Source organism: Pipistrellus kuhlii, unplaced genomic scaffold, assembly GCF_014108245.1.
Source record: "Pipistrellus kuhlii isolate mPipKuh1 unplaced genomic scaffold, mPipKuh1.p scaffold_m20_p_10, whole genome shotgun sequence".
NCBI lineage: Eukaryota > Metazoa > Chordata > Mammalia > Chiroptera > Vespertilionidae > Pipistrellus > Pipistrellus kuhlii.
This window is the reverse complement of record NW_023425405.1, coordinates 16,130,808-16,148,482: the sequence shown is the minus strand read 5'-3', so window position 1 is coordinate 16,148,482 and position 17,675 is coordinate 16,130,808. Positions and strand designations below refer to the sequence as shown.

The 17,675-nt window shown below is 42.3% G+C and overlaps 1 protein-coding gene across 8 annotated transcripts in view; it reads right to left on the bottom strand.

Annotated features, from left to right (window-relative positions):
* CALD1 (caldesmon 1) overlaps positions 1-17,675 on the bottom strand; it is a 186,323-nt gene that overhangs the window by 17,529 nt on the left and 151,119 nt on the right. For 6 of the 8 annotated variants that reach the window (XM_045576937.1, XM_045576930.1, XM_045576945.1 and 3 more), the window contains 4 exons: positions 14,314-14,460; positions 9,982-10,915; positions 8,666-8,743; positions 2,834-2,979 (listed from right to left, as the gene is read on the bottom strand). In XM_045576937.1, the coding sequence (XP_045432893.1) occupies positions 2,834-2,979; positions 8,666-8,743; positions 9,982-10,915; positions 14,314-14,460 (1,305 nt within the window). The remainder of the gene's footprint in view (positions 1-2,833; positions 2,980-8,665; positions 8,744-9,981; positions 10,916-14,313; positions 14,461-17,675) is intronic. The other 2 variants (XM_045576951.1, XM_045576955.1) reach the window with 1 other exon arrangement.

Below are 17,675 nucleotides of genomic sequence, written 5' to 3'. Positions count from 1 at the left end.
GCTATGCATAATGCAAGAATCAATTTAAAATGTAGATTTATAATTAAACCCACACATATACATGCTGCCTATATATGAGTTTCTATTATGAATATATATACATAAAAATCTGTAAAAATATTACTATTGTTATCTTTGGGTGGTGGGTACTTATTTTTATACTTCTATTTTCTGAATGTTTTATAATAGATACAATTTTTCTGACAATCAGAAAAAAACTTTAATTCCTCCCCCTCCCAAAAAAAAGAAAGCAAAACAAACTCTTGTTCTGTAGTATCTATAAAACGTTGGTATAATCTAGCTCCATAAACTTGTTCCTTGAATTGAGATTTTTATGTCATCTCTTAGAGAACATGATCTAGTTATAAGAAAACAGAAATGAAAGGAGACAGTAATTAAATCAAACACAAGGAATTATGCTCAAAACAGGAACAAGAGTTTTGTCCATATAACCTCTGCTCAGATGTGCTGCCATGCCCTCAGCATTAGGGTGTCATGAAAAATACGAAAATTTCTTCTAGAATGCTCTCTCTGCTATCCTTGGCTTCTTTGGATTTTAAGTGAAGAATATCAGACCTTTCACCATTAAGAACACAGCTGTGTCCTGGCAGGTGTGGCTCAGTGGTAGAGCATCGGACTGCACACTGAAAGGATTGTGAGTTTGATTCCCAATCAAGGGCATGTACCCGGGTACTCCCCAGCCTGTTGGAGGCAACCACATAGATATTTTTCTCTCTCTCTTTCCCCCTCCCTCCCTTCCACTCTCTCTAAAACTCAATGGAAAAAATATCCTCGGGTGAGGATTAACAAAAAGAAATAAATACATTTTCAAAAAACACACAGCTTGTTTTCAGTGAGGCTGGTAGACACGATGCCAATCTAAATAGAGGCTCTTCCTCCCCAGCTCCTCACTTCATGGAGCAAAACCAGGCATTTCCGCTTCTATCATCACCGATTTCTACTGAAACTAAAACTAACACACGTTGGCAGCTAAACAAAAACTTTCTGTTTCTGTCATTTTTGTCTGCCCAAAGATGAAAATTGAAGAGTCACATGTAAGGGTCCTAAGTTAGAACGCAACCCGTTGGCATCCCTGCTGACTTTTCTCTCGGTGGAATTACCCAACTCCCTGCCACACAACGAAGATGTTAATTATTAATTTGAATTTGGCTAAAGCTGGTTGGCAAGCTTGCTAATTGTTAACCAAACTTTCTACTGACAGATTTTTTTTTACAGCATTATTTCTCTTAGCAACAACAACAACAACAAAAATGTATTCATACCCATAAAACAGATTTTAAACTACCCAACAGCAAAACACGAACACTGTTAGGATTGCCAACAGTGATTGCATTGAACACGTCTCATGAACTTGATGCTGTTCCAGGGCTTTTAAAACATTAACCTGCTGACACTTCAGCAAGCTTTTGGCTCGGCTTACCTGCCTGAATCCACTCGCTTTCTAGATTTTCCATTAAGTTCCTGACAAACTCTTAATTTTTTTATATCTATTTTCCTGTCAATTTAGGCTTTCTATTGGTGAAATGTGATGCGGTTTCTGCTCAAAGTTTTATTAGAAAAACTGTGTGGGGGCGATTATGTTGACCCATGTTAGTCTCTTAGAGGGGCTGGACACATCCGTCCCCAGTAGCTGTGCTTGCTTCTGTATGTGACAAAGGCTTCACTGTGAGGCCCATGTCTGACTTCTGTACAACTTGGGGACTGCTCGGGGACTTCCTTATTTGAAGTGTTCAGAAATACAGGGTCTACAGGCAAGGCTGCGTGGGAATCCACGTTATAGGGACCCAGACTCTTCCAGAACATGGGGCACAATAGGAATGGGGGCACAGAGGTAGGAATGGTGCCCAGAGAATTGTCCATGGAAGGCATCTGCAACTTGAGTCCTTCTACAAAATTGGCTTGGAACTCTTAAGTGCTCATTTACTTGTCCTAAAACCAATTGCCCAGATTTTCAACATAATGGGATGAGGAGGAGACGCTGAAGTTATACAAGAGGGGTTACCAAGGGGTACAAAATGGAATATTAGTTGGATGTCTTCTTCCTCCCTCTCAGAGGTTCCCATTACAAACTAACACCAAGTGCTTTCCAAGTCCTGTGGCAAAGAGAAATGATTAACTCAGTTTTACCCGGTGGTCGGCAAACTCATTAGTCAACAGAGCCAAATATCAACAGTACAACGATTGAAATTTCTTTTGAGAGCGAAAGTTTTTAAACTTAAACTTCTTCTAACGCCATTTCTTCAAAATAGACTCACCCAGGCCGTGGTATTTTGTGGAAGAGCCACACTCAAGGGGCCAAAGAGCTGCATGTGGCTCACAAGCTGCAGTTTGCTGACCATGGGTTTAACCAAATGTTTCCCAAATATTTGGCCACAGAATAATCCTAGTTTTATGCATTATTTATTGACAACCTTTAGAAAATACAATTTTGAAAGTAGTATTGAGAAGGTCTCATCAAGTTGCCTGGACCACATAGAGAATGAATCAAAGATATTAACTCCAGGCATACTGCTTTCTACTACACTGATCTTACATGAGCATATTAGGCCAGGGACAAAAGCTTGGATGCCAGGCCTAACCTACATTGCTAAATTATGGGAAAGGTGGATTACACTCTGCCTGAGCAATGACCGTGGTCTTCTGTTAGTGACTGATAGCCCGGCCTGCTGACTGAGTATCCCTGAGACAATGGCCAATGACCTCACAACAAAAGCATGTTGCCTGTTCAGCGCTCCCTGTCCCGAGGCACAGGAGAGGAGGCTGATTTGTTTTTCACATGTGAACACAGTCACTGTTAGTCGCTACGTCTCACCTGAAGGTATTCTCGGTGTGCTTAAGCTTGTGGGTCATGAATTCTCCATTCTGCGACTTCACTTCTGTAAATCCCTTCTTTCCATCCAAGAAGCTCTTCACGTCTTCTCTGGGCTCTTTGTCTTTTTTAATCTTCTCGTCTTTGATCTAACCAACAGTACACATCAGGAAGGAACATAACAATAAAAATCGTATTAGGTTTTGGTTGGTATCACCAAATAAGACCCCAAATTGTTAGGAAGCCAGAAACCTCAAAAGTAAAACAAACCACCGTAGAACAATGTGGCAGAGATGGGGTCAGAGGAAATTCTTGGAGCATGAGCTATGGTTCTCCAGCCTCTGAGCAAAGACCTTGACCACAGTTTTAGGAGGTCAAGATCATTCCTGATTTCACTGGGGACTTTATTTTAGAATTCACTGGAGGTGTTACCATTAAAAACTATTACATTCTTGAAACTCCATCCACATGAGTGGTTGCTTGCAGTTCCCAGTAGAAAGAATGACTATTGGGGTGGCCTTGATGGAAAATGTCAGGTTGCTTGGACAGGTTTCTTCTTGGATAAAGAACACAAGTGAGTTGAGAAGGAAAGAGAAAATCTGATAGGTTAACCAGATCTGCCAGGCCAGTTTTACTAATATCAGAGGAGGAGACCCTAGTATCCTAATAAAAAAATTAACTAGGGCCTTGGCTGGGTTGGCTCAGTGGACTGCGGACTGAAGGGTCCTGGTTCAATTCCGGTTAAGGGCACTTGACTGGGTTGCGGGCTTGTACCCAAATAGGGGATGTGCAGGAGGCAGTTGATCAATGATTCTCTCTCTTCCTCTCTAAAATCAATAAAAATATATTTTTAAAAAAGTAACTAGGATCTTCAGGACAGAGGACACAATAACCTGCCTTCAAGGGGATGACTCAGAGGTCTATGGGACCATGTTAGTAGTCAGTCATCCAAAACACTATGTTAGAATGTAATGGGAACAATTCCAGGGTTTACCTTGACTTCCAAAGTAGGCAATAATCTAGTCTCCAGAAGTGGTTTTGTGATTCTTGTGAGTCACAAAATGTCATACGTGAAGGACAGGTATTAACTGTAACATTTTATGGGTTTCACGTTACAAGTTCCTCATGGTAAATAAGAGATTATTTCAAAGTAGACTGAATTTACATAGATTTTTTTTGGGGAGGGGTAAAGGAGTACAAATTATTTACCTACATTATCTCACCCATCCTTAAAAGATGAGTGTAAAAACAGGGGAGGTTCCATGCTGCACTTTCCGAGACAAACAGAGAGAGCACTAATGTTTTAAAGGAGCCTACGGAGCAAGGGTGGGGAGAAGTGCTTAAGATTTGAGATGCTGCCTAGATGGTCTCCCCTTCCCTGAGATCTCACTTCTGTCCAGTTAGTCTTCAGATACTCTCTGAACACTTACTATTAAAGTGCATGTTTTACTAAGGAAAACACTCTTTAAAAATAATCTTTACTGATGAGCCTTCCATAGTCCTTCCCCTGATCTCCTTCTTTGGGTATTAGTTGGTTAAATTACTATGGATGGGCTATTCTGTAGCAATTTAATGGGCAACTATCATGTGGTCCCACTTGGTTAAAACTTTAACCTTGCTCCCAGGGGCATTCAGCTGGGAGATGAAGGGAGCTATTGTCTTGCCATTCTCTCTGAGAGCTTTGTCTGGAAGTCAGGAAACCTGAATGTTGGCTCCAGTGCTACTGACAAACTAGCCGTGTTCCTTTGATTAAGTAGCCTGACTTCTCAGAGATGTTGACTCCACACACATAAAAAGTGGAGGTTAGGCTAGATGATCCCTTCCTAATCCTTCATCCTTTCATTTCCCTCTTATCCTCTCATTTGTCCTGAGGGGTTACAGAGAAGAGAAGGAAGCTCCTGACTTGTTCTACCACTTGGTGTCTGTCCTTGCCCAATCCTAAATCAGACCTCATGGGCAGGCAGGAGCCGGCAGGGTCTCTTCTTGTGTTAGTTTACCATGGTTGGATACAGCTCCGGAAACCATGGACTGAATTACATATCTTGGCTAAGAAGTATCTGGGGATATAAATTTGGGGACAAAGGGGTCCCATTTTAGAAAACGCATGAAACAAATTCAGAGTCAAACCTCATTGTTTGTGAAATAGATGAAATACCCTTGAACTAACGTTTCCCATTTTGGGGTCAGAGACATTTCCATTCTTCCTAACTACATGATCTAATTTACTGACCAAAAATGTATGTAAAATAGATTTGTAAAACAATACATGTTTCCTTCAAGCTCTGCCTTTATTGGCAAAGGCTACGGTAGATGTGATGTGTATATTCTCTTTGGAAGACTTCCTTGGGAAAATTCCCAGTGAAAGCATGATAATTTGAGTTTGCAAATTATTTTATCTTTTTGGGAATTGAATAAGTAAAGCAATTCCACAACGCCTTTACATTTTACTTTAAGGAGCACAGCGGATCGATAGCAGATTTAACCCAAGCCCATGGGATTCTGAGTCATTTGGGAAAAGCATCAGATCTAGGTCATAATGTTTCAGGAAATCTGTGCTGATCGATTAATGGGTAGCCAAGTGTCCTGAAAATGTTAATGTGCTTCATGGACAGATAACATTAGCAAATGGAAGGCTGGCCAAATATGATCATTTGGCTAAAACTGGATATTTGGGACATCCAATGGGATAATATATGGGGTGTGTGGGGCGGGAATTCCAGCGAAATGAACACATGCCAGAGACCTTCAAAATGTCAAGTGCGCAGGCCATAAAGGACTGCTATGTCAGTCTTTGTAGTTTATTGTTTTGCATTATTTGACTCCAGAAGAGTGATAAGAACAGGTACAATTTACTGTTCTTTTCAGATTAGGTTTTAATGCATGTTGGTTAGACTCAGAAGCCTCGGTTCCTTCTTTGGGTCCCAGTATATAACTCAAGACTGTCTTCGCTACTGAAAGTCTGGACTACGGACAACACAGACCTCACTAGAAGCTCAGACTCTACCCAGAGCCCACCAGTCAGGTTCTGTGTTCCCTAAGGGCTCAAGTAATGCGCATGCACACCATCCTTGGGGAGATTTGGACTAGATGCATGAATGTCAGTTTTCACACAGTAGGAACAACTTCCCCAGAAGCTGTTTTTCTGTTAGAGGTGGGAGAAGGCTGTATGTGTGTGGGGGGAGTGGTCGGAGGTAAAGAGAAAGTGGGAGAGCTTTAGGGTGAAGAACTAAAAAAGAGACGTTTTATGGTTGGAGAGGAGAGCAAAAAGCTACATTAAATTTCAAGGTTGGTGATCATCTGCCATCCATTGCCACAAGCAATCCAATGTTTTCTACACTTAAAAAAAAAAAGAGTTCAACCACAGGGGAGAAAGATGCTCTGTAAGGTGTTGGAGCAACTTCTGGACATGCTTTCTCTAAGAAGGCTTACATGATGTTTGTGTTTATTGTGGTTGACAGATCCTGCATTGCTCCTTGAAAGAAAAGCCTTCTTAATTTTTTTTTTTTAACAAAAAGGAAATTAAAAAAAAGGCGAAGGGTCTTTAAAATGGCTAAATCCCATAAAACATGATATAAAGTCATTTATATACAGCAACCACACAGCTAGCTGGAGAGGGGAAAACCTAGTCATTCAACTAGTAACTTATGTAGGCAATGTTAAAATAGGAATGGCAGATTAACAAAAAAAATTTTTTAATCCTGTGCAGAGGCCTTATATATAAAAAAAAAGGGGGGGGGGGTTTGGGTCAGTAGAATGTGCTGTAGAGCACACTGGGAAAGAGGCAGCTCTGAAGTCATTGGACCCGGGACAGTGTTGCATGGGGGTCTTGTCTGGAAGAGGCAAAGGGAGGATCCGGATGGCTGTGCGAGCGCTTCCCAGCTCCCACAGGGCACACAGACCAGGATGCTCAGATCCCTGAACGTTCACCAGAGACTAATGAAATGAGTTAAATTTAGAGCACAGAGTCCAAACGTGCTTTTCCAGCTCCCCATCCCCAACATAAACTTAATCACTGAGCTATGGTTTCATGCCCTCTCCTTCCTGTAGAGATTTCCTCACCAAACACTAGCTCTAGAGAAGAACCCTGTGGGATATTTCTGCTGGAGTTTAGTTCCGAGGTAACTTTCATTTTTTTTTTTTTTTTTTTTGTAGCGTTCTTCTGTTACAAAATGAGAACACTGTTTTCCCACATGTTCAACCATTTCCTTAGCTGCCTCATTGGAGCCAAATTCAGTTTTCCAGTTATCAGCATTGACGCTTTCTCCTTCCTCTACATGGACAGAGTTCACACTAGGCGTTCAATCCCAAACCACCATGCATTTTTTTAGAAGCAAGGAGGAACAGGCATCTTAAACAAAATAAATATCACAGGAACTAAGGATTTTTACATGCATTTTAGGAAAAAACGCTTAAAAAACAATCACCCCCTATTAAATCTGGTTATCTTTTCCAATTATGGATTTCTCCCCCTCTGTTTCTTAACATATGCCGCAATGGGTAGAGAAATGTAGCAAGACCCCATTTGAGTTGGCGCCAATGGCTTCAGGTCAGCTCAGCCGGTGTGGCTCAGTGGTTGAGCGATGACCCAGGAGCTAAGAGGTTGCAAGTTCAATTCCCGGTCAGGGCACATGCCCAAGTTTCGGGCTTGATCCCTAGTGGGAGCCATGCAGAAGAGAGCTGATCAATGATGTTCCTCTCTCATTGGTGTTTCTATCTCTCTATCCCTCTCCTTTCCTTCCCCCCCCCCCCCCCCCTCTCTCTCTCTCTCTCTCTCTCTCTCTAACAAAAAACAAAAAAAAATCAATAAAAACATATTTAAAAAAAATAGCTACAAATCAGTTCACGAGCAAAGTGCTTAAACTCTTTCAATTTTGATAATTTAGTTTTACCATGCTCACAACTTTTAGAATTCCTTGAGGCTAGCATAAGCACGGTGGGCAAAACAAAATTGGGCTTTCTGATGTGGCAATTCGATGACATCAGATTATGACCTTCTCTTTGCGGCAGCCACTGGCCCGCTCACTGATTACTTACCTGCAGGCCAATACCCTGGCGCCAGCACCTGTGTGTGCCTCACAAATGCAATGCAGAACATTTTGCCCAAGTTTCCTTTCAAAAACCAAATAACATCTTCAGTGCATCAAATTTTCTACTGAGACGTAGGGGTGTTTCTCCTTTGAGAAGTTAAATCATTCATCAAAGCGAGTTGGAAATATTTCCCCTGATGGGAATGAAAGCAGGATGGCTCAAGGGGGGAAAATAGCACTTAGAAGAATAGAGAGCGGGGAAGATTGAGCAGAGAAGCGTTCTTCAAGCTTTTCACAGCAAGAATGATCATTTATGTCACTATGCAGTGCTTGCTGCCTACAATGCCCTCTGATATCATCTATTTCTTCTTTGAAAATGCCAATTGGCCGAAACTGGTTTGGCTCAGTGGATAGAGCGTCAGCCTGCAGACTGAAAGGTTCCAGGTTTGATTTCGGTCGGGCACATCCCCGGTAAAGGGTGTGCAGGAGGCAGCTGATCGATGTTTCTAACTCTCTATCTCTCTCCCTTCCTCTCTGTAAAAAATCAATTAAAAAAAAATATAGGCCCACCTTTGGGCTCATATATATATATATAAAAGGAATCAAGGGCCTTTAAAAAAAAAAAAAGAAAAAGAAAATGCAGATTGGCACATTTAACTGCTTTTGAAATGCTCTAAGCTGGTTTCGCCATTCGACGAATCGTTAAGTCAGGGCTTGGAAAACATCAGAGGCCATCTGACCTGCCATGCCACGGCACACTCTTTCTGCTGCTTTATCATTAATGAGGTGATTTCCCAATAACATTTACCTCTTCCTTTTTGAAGGCAGGCTTGTCTTCTTGGGACTTTTCTCTCTTAAGTTGCCCTTTAGTCCCCTTTTCTTCTTCCTTTTCATGTTCACGAATAGTAAGATCACGCATGTAAAAGCCGCCCTTTCTAGCTCTAACCCAGTGAGAAGGTGCTCTGGTCACACGGCATGTGGCACAGGCTGACTTCTCTCCGGCTGTGTCAGTGCTCACGTTGCCCCCAGTGGTTACAAACAGCAGCCTGGATCTGTTCCTCCCCCCTCCTTCCAATGTGCCTGCCCTTGTGCTCACGGATATCTAGCGGGCCATGGTGCTCCTTACAAACCTCGTGTGTGGTCTGGTGCATTTTGTTCCTAATCCTCTCAGCAGTGGCTGTGTTCACGAGTCCCTCGTCACAAGCAGAAGTGAGAGACCACCTCAGTGCAATGCATACTTAGTGACAGAGCACTCTCATGGAAGGCGGACATGCGAGCAGGTGGTGGGGAAGCACAGTGCTTTGAATGCAGACTTGCAGTCAGGAAAAAAAAAAAAAATCTCTTGCAGCTCACACACCCCTCCCCTCAATTTCCACCCTTCCTGGGGCTATGCCAGTTTATATATGTCATTCGAATGGCAAAAGAAGCAACACATATGCTTTTAATTACCAGCCAATGATAAATGGATGCCACCCCAGAGGACTGGCTTTCTGCAAGTTTACATGAAGCTCAGGTCTACATGATGCCAACCATGGTTTTGACATTTTTTTTTTTTTTAAAGATCCTCAAAACTGACTTCTTTCCCTCCTTTATTACCAGTTGATTTTGAGGGTTTTACCAGGTATATTTTGCCTTCTTAAGATGCTATTTCTGATCACGATTCCTTTTTTTTTTTGTCAGTTTCCCACCCCAACGATTATAATTTTTTTATTAAATGCCGCACCCACGGGTAGGGTGAGGCCTTAAGATGCCCTTGCCTCATGCAGACCTATGGGTAGAAGCAAAGGTGTGAAAAGGAATGCGTTTAGGTGCTGGTGCAGAACCACAGGTCAACATGGCACTGCCCCAGCTACCACCTTTGGGCTCACTCATTTTCCTGGTGTTTAAAACAAGCAAGCCCAGAGCAACACATTTCTCTCTGGTGGTCTCAGCAAGTGTGGCTGACTGACTGTTCGGCCAGCAATCAACGGCCTCATGCTTGCCGATGTCTACGGCCTAAAGAACCCGAACAGATTGCCAAATGATCAAGCACGTGGCCTCAGCCCCAAATCCGATGTGCATCACATTTCTCACACATCGCAGGCATCAACACGTACACACACGGTGCAAAAACGTGTACCGTACCTGTTTCTTTTGGGCAGCTGTCTGAGGTTTCTCTTCTTGGCCTTTCTTTTCCCTGACCCATTTCCCGTCTAGGTTCTCCTCTACCTGTCCCCCTTGGATCTTTCTCTCTCCTAGCTGCTCTGCACGGTTTTGCTCTTCCAGCTTAGCCTTCTGGGCTTCCTCTGCCTTTGCTCTCTGCCTCGCCTCCTCCTCCTCCGCTGCCCTTCTCGCCTCCTCCTCCGCCCTCTCCCTCTCCTCTGCCTCCCTCCGCGCTCTCTCCCGTGCAGCTGCCTTTTCCTCCTCCTCCCTTCTTGCTTTCTCCTCCTCTGCTAGCTTTCGGGCTTGCTCAGCTTCAACCCTCTCTCTTTCTTCTGCTTCCAGCCTGAGCCTCTCTGCCTGGGCCCTCTCCCTTTCCTCCTCCTCCTCCTCCGCCTTTTCGTTCAGGGCCGTCTCCTCGGCACCGTGCTCCCTCCCATCCTCTATGTCAGGCTCATCCGCATGGACCTGCCCGTTTTTCAAAGGCATTTCTTCTCGAGTTTCCACCGCATTCTCCTCCTCCACCGGCACCTCTACCTGATTCTCTCTGATGCTCCCTCGCTTCGGCTTCTCCTCTTCCTCCTTTCCTTGGTCTTCTTCCTTCTTTTTCTCCTCGGTGGCATCCCTCCAGTCGTTCTTCTGGTAGGAGGACTTGGTGACGACCTCTGTTTCCTCCACCTCATATCTTTCTCGGCGACTTTCACTCTTTCCTTCCTTCTCCTCCTCGGTGGCATCGTTCCCTGCTCTCCCATCGGCGGTGATGGTGGGGTCCAGCTCCCTCTGCCGCTCCAGCGCCTCCTGCAGGCGCTTCTGGCGCCGCTCCTCCCGCCGGGCCAGGCGCTCCAGCAGCGCGGCCTCCTCTTCGCTCTCCACCACCTGCGTGTTCGCGGTGGCGGCCTTGACCTCCTCGTCCGGCACACTGCACGGCAGAGACAACACCAGAGACAGAAAGCATGATGCTGGTTAATCGGTCCGCGGGTTCCCAGACCCACCCGCGGGCCCTGTGGCAGAGGCTGGCAGTGCCATGCCCATGTACCTCCACCTCGCTTCCCCCTCCCCTAAAAGACAGCATGTGCAAGGCTGTGCCCCTGGTCTTTCTCTGGCCACTGCCGTCCTCTCTATATGCCAGACGTGCTTTGGATGTTAAGGTTTCCTGGGAGCAGACGTCAAACAAACAATGATGACCATTGGTGTATCCACACCTCGGCTCCCCACACCGTTTGGGTTGGGGAATTCTGAGTGCCTGTGCTGCCTGGATCTTAGAGTTGCCCCCAGGGAGATCAACAGTGGCCACTTGCTTGGCAATGAAACCTTTATTGGGTTGCCTTTCCTCCCCTGTGTCACTTGCTCACACCACCGCTCCCAGTCTTTTCTGGGATCATTTTACAAATAAACGACGTGTGGTCAAATCTTTGCCTCAGGATCTGCATCTTGGGGAACTCAGACGAAGACAGGGACCAAACTGAAATAATGAGCTCTTCTAGCATCGTATAGTATTGTCACATGTCACCAAGTCATCTAGAATTCTTGAACTGGATTTGTGGGACACAAAGTACCCGGAGAGGGAGGGAGTGTATGTGACGGCGTGGACATGTTAGACTCACACCGATGACCCCCCGTGGTAGAGACATGTAACTGTCCACCACAATTCACGCTCTTCCTTCCACAGTCACTGGAAGAGGTTGTCGGTCAAACACTATATTTTCTACTCTCCCCTCTCCCTTGCACCTAGGTTGAGCATGTGACCAAAAATGTTCAGCTGAATGTGAGCAAAAGTGATGTGTCAAGATCAAGATAATTAGGAAGCAAGGATGCATTCTCTACCCTCTCTCTCTCTCTCTCTGCTGGCTAGATCAGAGGACTCCAAAGCCCCAGGAATTGATAGAGTCACAAGAGGAAAGAAAGTAGGTGACCAGTTTTACCTATTCGTCAGAAGCAACCACACTGGACTGGTATATGTTATTGAATTAAACGACTACTAAAATTTGTGGGCTCATTGATTTAGCAGCTGACATTACCCTAACTTATATATACACCATCTATGTTCTTTGTTAAGATTTTCATGAACCTGGGGTCTTTTGCCCTTCTTTCCACAGTAGACTAAGAACAGTTAAATATGATGTTTATTTAAAAAGAAAAGAAGATCTCTAAAAATCACATTGTACCATGTCCATCAACTCACTCCCTATTGCAGGATGCTGGACACTGCCTGAGCCAGGGGTGTTGGTCTCTCTGGCAGGAAACAACCAGCCATGTGATACCAGGAACTGTGGCCAGAGTTGGAAGAATATGTCTTGCAATGTTTAGAAACTCCATCAAATGTCATGGTTCATACTGAACTTGGCCCCTTTGAAGTTCAAGTTCACTTAATTTTGGAAAAACATGTTTCACATTTAACAACAAGAAACGGCAGAGTAAAGGCTAGATTTTAAACTTTCTTAGCCTTAGCTGTTGCTACAGGACACTGTCTCCATGAATTAGACATATAAGGATTACATGTACCTGGAAATACAAATAGTTTAGAATTTAAGGGGGAAAGTCTATATACATAGGTGTTTGGATATGCCTATGTATTTAAATAACATTTAAAATGTAGCCCGAATTGTAAAGTGCTAGCCAGATGAAAGTACTCTGGAGTTAAGAAACCAACAGATTCTGCTGAACCTTTCTTCGCCTGTTTATAAATCATGACGACAATCACCGGTAGTTAAGTACCAGGTAGGGTTGTTTATATTTTAGAGGTAAATCACATAGGCTTCACTGAAAAAAGAAAAGAATTTTGTGTTCAACCAATAGTATGAAATAACTGTTACTAGTAAAATGTGAGAAAGGAGAGAAACTCAAGTAGAAGCAAGATTTGTAAAGCAAGAAAAACGATAGACCATGAGTAACTCTTTCAGTCATTGTTGGTCATTCACTGATAACCAGATTCAGGCAAGAGCTATTTGTAAGCTCTTTCCTCCCCTTCCATCCTCAGCTCAAAAATAGAAAAGGCAGCCCTCCTCAATAAGACTCTGACACCATCTTCCTAATAATAACTAAAGCTAGGCACTTACTCTGTGCAAAACACTGTGCATTTCACATGTTCTAGTATCTCATTTTAATTCAGCAATGCCCCTAAGAGAAAGGGATAATGCTCATTTCTATTCTTTTAACTGAAGAAATACAGTTAGTGAAAAGCCAAGTTCAGGTTCAAAGCCAAGTAGTGAACCTCAGAGAATATCCCTACAACCCCTTTGCTATATTCTCTCCTATTTAAGATCTACTTCTCAAGAGACATGGTCTCTATTTCTCTACCTAATTGTTAACTTTTTCTTACTGAATTCATTCTACCTACCAGCATTTTAAGACTGCCTTCAGAAACCTCCTGTGTGCCCACTCAAATTTGGGCTAAAGAGTCCAGAACTCTTTCCATTCAGAATTTTCTAGATAAGACTGAATTAAAGAAACCAACAACAGTGCCCTTAAACACGCACACAAAAAACCAAACTAAAACGAAAGCCATGTACAATATCTTATATGGTGGTTTCATGATATTTAATCACTCCATAATTATACATTAATATTAACCTTTTTCCTCCCTTTTCCCATCCTCCCTTTTCCACACCTCATGGCAAATATATGGCATATACTAATCATTAGCAAAATGGACTGTGTGACCTTGTATGTGTGAACTTGTAAAGGTCCCTTTGGAAGAAGTTGAATCTCTTAAGTGCTCTCAACTCTCTTCATTTCTGCCAGGGCATGTATAGGAAAAATGTAGAAGTAAACTCCTAAGTTTGTTGGAATAATTATATTAAATTAAACAGGATTTTGCACTTTGCTGAATACTGTAGTGATCACAGAATATTGATTCAGGCTGTAGATAAGAAAAAAACAAAAAACTGAGACATTCATGCCTATTTTAAAAATTGAAGTATTATCTGCTATTGATAGGTGCAGAAAACTACCGAGTTAATAAATCTTTAGTTCAAAACAGATAGCAATAGCCTAAAGAGTGAATGTAAATATTACCCCTTATTTAAAGCTATAACTCACCATAGTTAGTAAATAAAAAATTACTAGATTATAAAATAAAATAATTCTACTTGGATATGTTTGGGCTGGGGGGAGAGAAAGGAGCAGTGGTGTCCTATAGTCGAAATCAGTTTACTGTTCAATCTGACTAGTTGCCTAAAATGGCTATGAAATAATTAAACAAATTAGACTGACAAGAGTTGAGTTGAGCTGAGAAGGGAATGCTTTGCCCAACACATTCCGTTCATCAGACAGGCTGAGAAGCAACGTAGACATTTTCCACTCTGAAGAGGACAGTACCTGTTCTGGGTGTGACCCTCCACCTGGTCGGTCACCTGCCCCAAGGATTCTTCCTCTTGCTTCTGCCGCAGCCTTTCCTGTCGGGCTCGCCGGCGCCGTTCCCGGGCGGCCTCTTCCTCATCGTCGTCATTCCTCTGGTAGGCGATTCTGCAACATCACAGAAACAACCCTCTGAGCATGCCAACTGCCAACCATCTTCACCATCTTCTTGGCAGGATCAGCTCCGAGTCCTTTTCTAAACTGGACTCCTACTGAACCACAGAGTTCTAAAAGGAAGGTTCTGTTCCTTCAGTTTAGAGACTCAGTGTCTAGTTTTCAAACTTTTATGTATCTGAAAAGCACTAACCCAATATCTATGGAAGATAATTTGCCATGATCAAATAAACAGCTTAAATTAAAAAATCTACACAAAAGCAGGTTGCCTTCAGAGACTACATTAGCAAATTCAGTTAGATTCCTTTACTAAGCTGAGGACCAGCTTGTAAACTTTAGAAACCAAAGCATCAAACTGAAAAAATCAAAACACTTATTAAAAAGATTCAAAGCATGTTGTACTCATTATTTGTAGAGACATTGTTACAAGGTCAGAAAAGAATCAAGTTAAGTAACCAAACCAGGACTTAGACATTAAAAAGCCCAAATCCCTAATTAAAATCGAGAACAGAATATCCTCTTTGTTTGGATTTTCTATTTTCCTTTTAGTTCCTTTTCACAGCAGAGAGGTGGCAACTGAAAGGAGGCTTCCAAGTCAGTGCAATTCCCTCTAAGGCTCCTCTTTTGTTCTAAAAACACATGCCAGGCACGTCATGGTTGCCCACACATGTGCATTGACGTAGACAGATAAGGGCTAGGGCAGGAGAAGAGGCACAGAGGGCTACACATTCATCTATTTTATTTAGCTTTCATACTTTCAGCTGAAGCAAATGCCTATTTAGGAAAATTATACCATCAATATCATCACGTTAGATAGGTTTTCCTTATTCCCCAATAAAGAACCGGAGCTAGGAACTACAGAATCTCAGACTCAGGAGGAAATGACCTGAATGGTTAACTTGGCTACAGTTGAGAGATTAATGTGTATGGAGACACACAGTGCAAAGAAGGATGGACGTGCTGGCCCAGGGACACGCTGGCCTGATGGGTCCATGGGTTGGGATGGAGATGCGCTGTGCAGAAGGCTGCTTTTTACATTAGTTAAGGTGCTTTTATTGCAGTACTAGAGGCCTGGTGCATGAAGTTTGTGTAAGGGCCTTGGCCCCCACCTGCCGAGGCTTTGGCCATTCGGTCTAATTAGCATGTTACACTTTTATTATTATAGATTACTTACATATCTACCTATAGGTATCCCTGATATGCAAGTTTCATGCTTGCAATTCTTATATAAAAACAAAACTAAAGTACAAATGAAAGAAAACAAAAATATAAACTGTATGTGGAACCACACAATTTATACCAACAACATGAACCTAATAACTGAGACTGGTTTGCTGTGGTTAGGTTTACATACCCGGCATGTTTAGGCATAGATCCAAAGCGATTTGACTTCAGTAATACAAACGCTATGATTTTTTTTTCTTCTCACCCAGATAGCTTATAAAACACAAAATAAACAAAACCTAAGGTTGGTTGGTTGGTTCTTTACTGCTTCAGAAAAATCTGGCTTCATACTTACTAAAATCTGCTAGTGTGTAATACTCAAATTCCAATATAAATAAAATGTCAGCGGCTGGTTTATTTCTGCAAATGTGGTGACAAGAGCAGAGTGATATAGTTAAAAGATAACTAGGTTAGTACTCAGAAAACCTGGTTTCTAGAACTGGCTTCTCACTAGCTGGTCGTCCTTGATTTTCTGGAGTTAAATTGCCTTGTCTGAAAGCGTGTGTGAGTCTAATGAAACCGAGGGTGTTGTGGTAAGGCATTCTCAATACTCAGCAGAGTATTTTATTGCTCTCAGGAAAGTGCAGTTGAGGAGCTGCTTTATGAGAAAAGATGAGTTCAATTTTAGACTCGTTGAACTTGAGGTGACAACATGACACGATGTGAATGTTCCCTTCTAAATTCAATCACATTGTAGTTTGCAGTGACATTCCCAGTGGTTTGGCTTCAGCTTCTTGGCCTAATGTTCCTTTGGCTTATTTCTCAGTAGACAGCTTTAACCACAACAGGGTCCTTAATGACTGCTTCCCAAGCCAATCAAACACAAAGCCTTAATATGTTCCTCTACATCTCTGGATCAGCCGAGGTCTTGGCTATTACGGGGGACTTCCTTTTCCAAGATAAGCAAGAGGCATAAAAGTTCCATATGGGACGTCCTAAGCTACAAACAGAACTATCTCCTTTTCCTGAATGCAATTTCATTTTTAGCCCTTCATTTCCTTCTATGCTTGAACAATGTGAGATGTTACTGTCTTCCTCCCACCTACCCATGTGCTTCGCAGCTGGCTGTTGTTGGCTTTTAGTTCTGACACAAACTTGATTTGCCACCGAGGACAAACCCCACTCGGCCTCTCTTCATCTTAGATTTCTCATTGGAGGAGTGGCCTGAACAACTAGATTATACCCAGTCTCCTGTAACTCTTCTCACGTGGTAGAGCCTGAAATTTACAGTCCATCACTCTCCATCAGTAGGATATAGTTTCCAGAACTAGATTTTTAAGGATCTTTTATTACTACTGATGAATATGCAAATGAAAATTGTTTCAAAGAACAAAAGAGAGGCAAAAGGACTTCATGGTATTTTGAATCATAACATGCCCAGTTGCCGGCTCAATAACATATCAGCTGACTCTGTAAGTAAAGTTGTGTCCATACCAAATGACTTGACATGTGTGGACATTCTTCAGATGTGAGACTCCCTGCATTAGTCCTTGGTGTGCAAAGCCAGGTAGTTTCTTGCTTTTAAGTCTGACCCACAGCAACCTGCCTTTCACATAACTACACGGGTTTATATATATTTTCCTTCAAAATTAAAAAGAACTTAATTGTTCATTTCTTCTGATTTTAAAAATAACATACACTTATTTTCTTAAATCAGACAATACAAAATATATAAAAGAGAAAGTGAAAATTAGCTCCTTAATCACACAACTCAGACATAAAAAATGATTAATACTTCAGTCTGTAGGCTGATGCTCTATCCACTGAGCCAAATGGGTCAGGGCAAAATGATGAATACTTGATTCATTCTACCAGACATTTTCCCATGTATTACAGATGATTTTTTTTAAAAAACAAAATGGAAAAAACAAAACAAAATTTTTTTAATTTACTGAGGTAAATATAGTTTTAAATTTACCTTATTTATGATTATTTTTAACATACAAGTAAAATATAATTTTCACAGTATTCTATGTACAGATGTA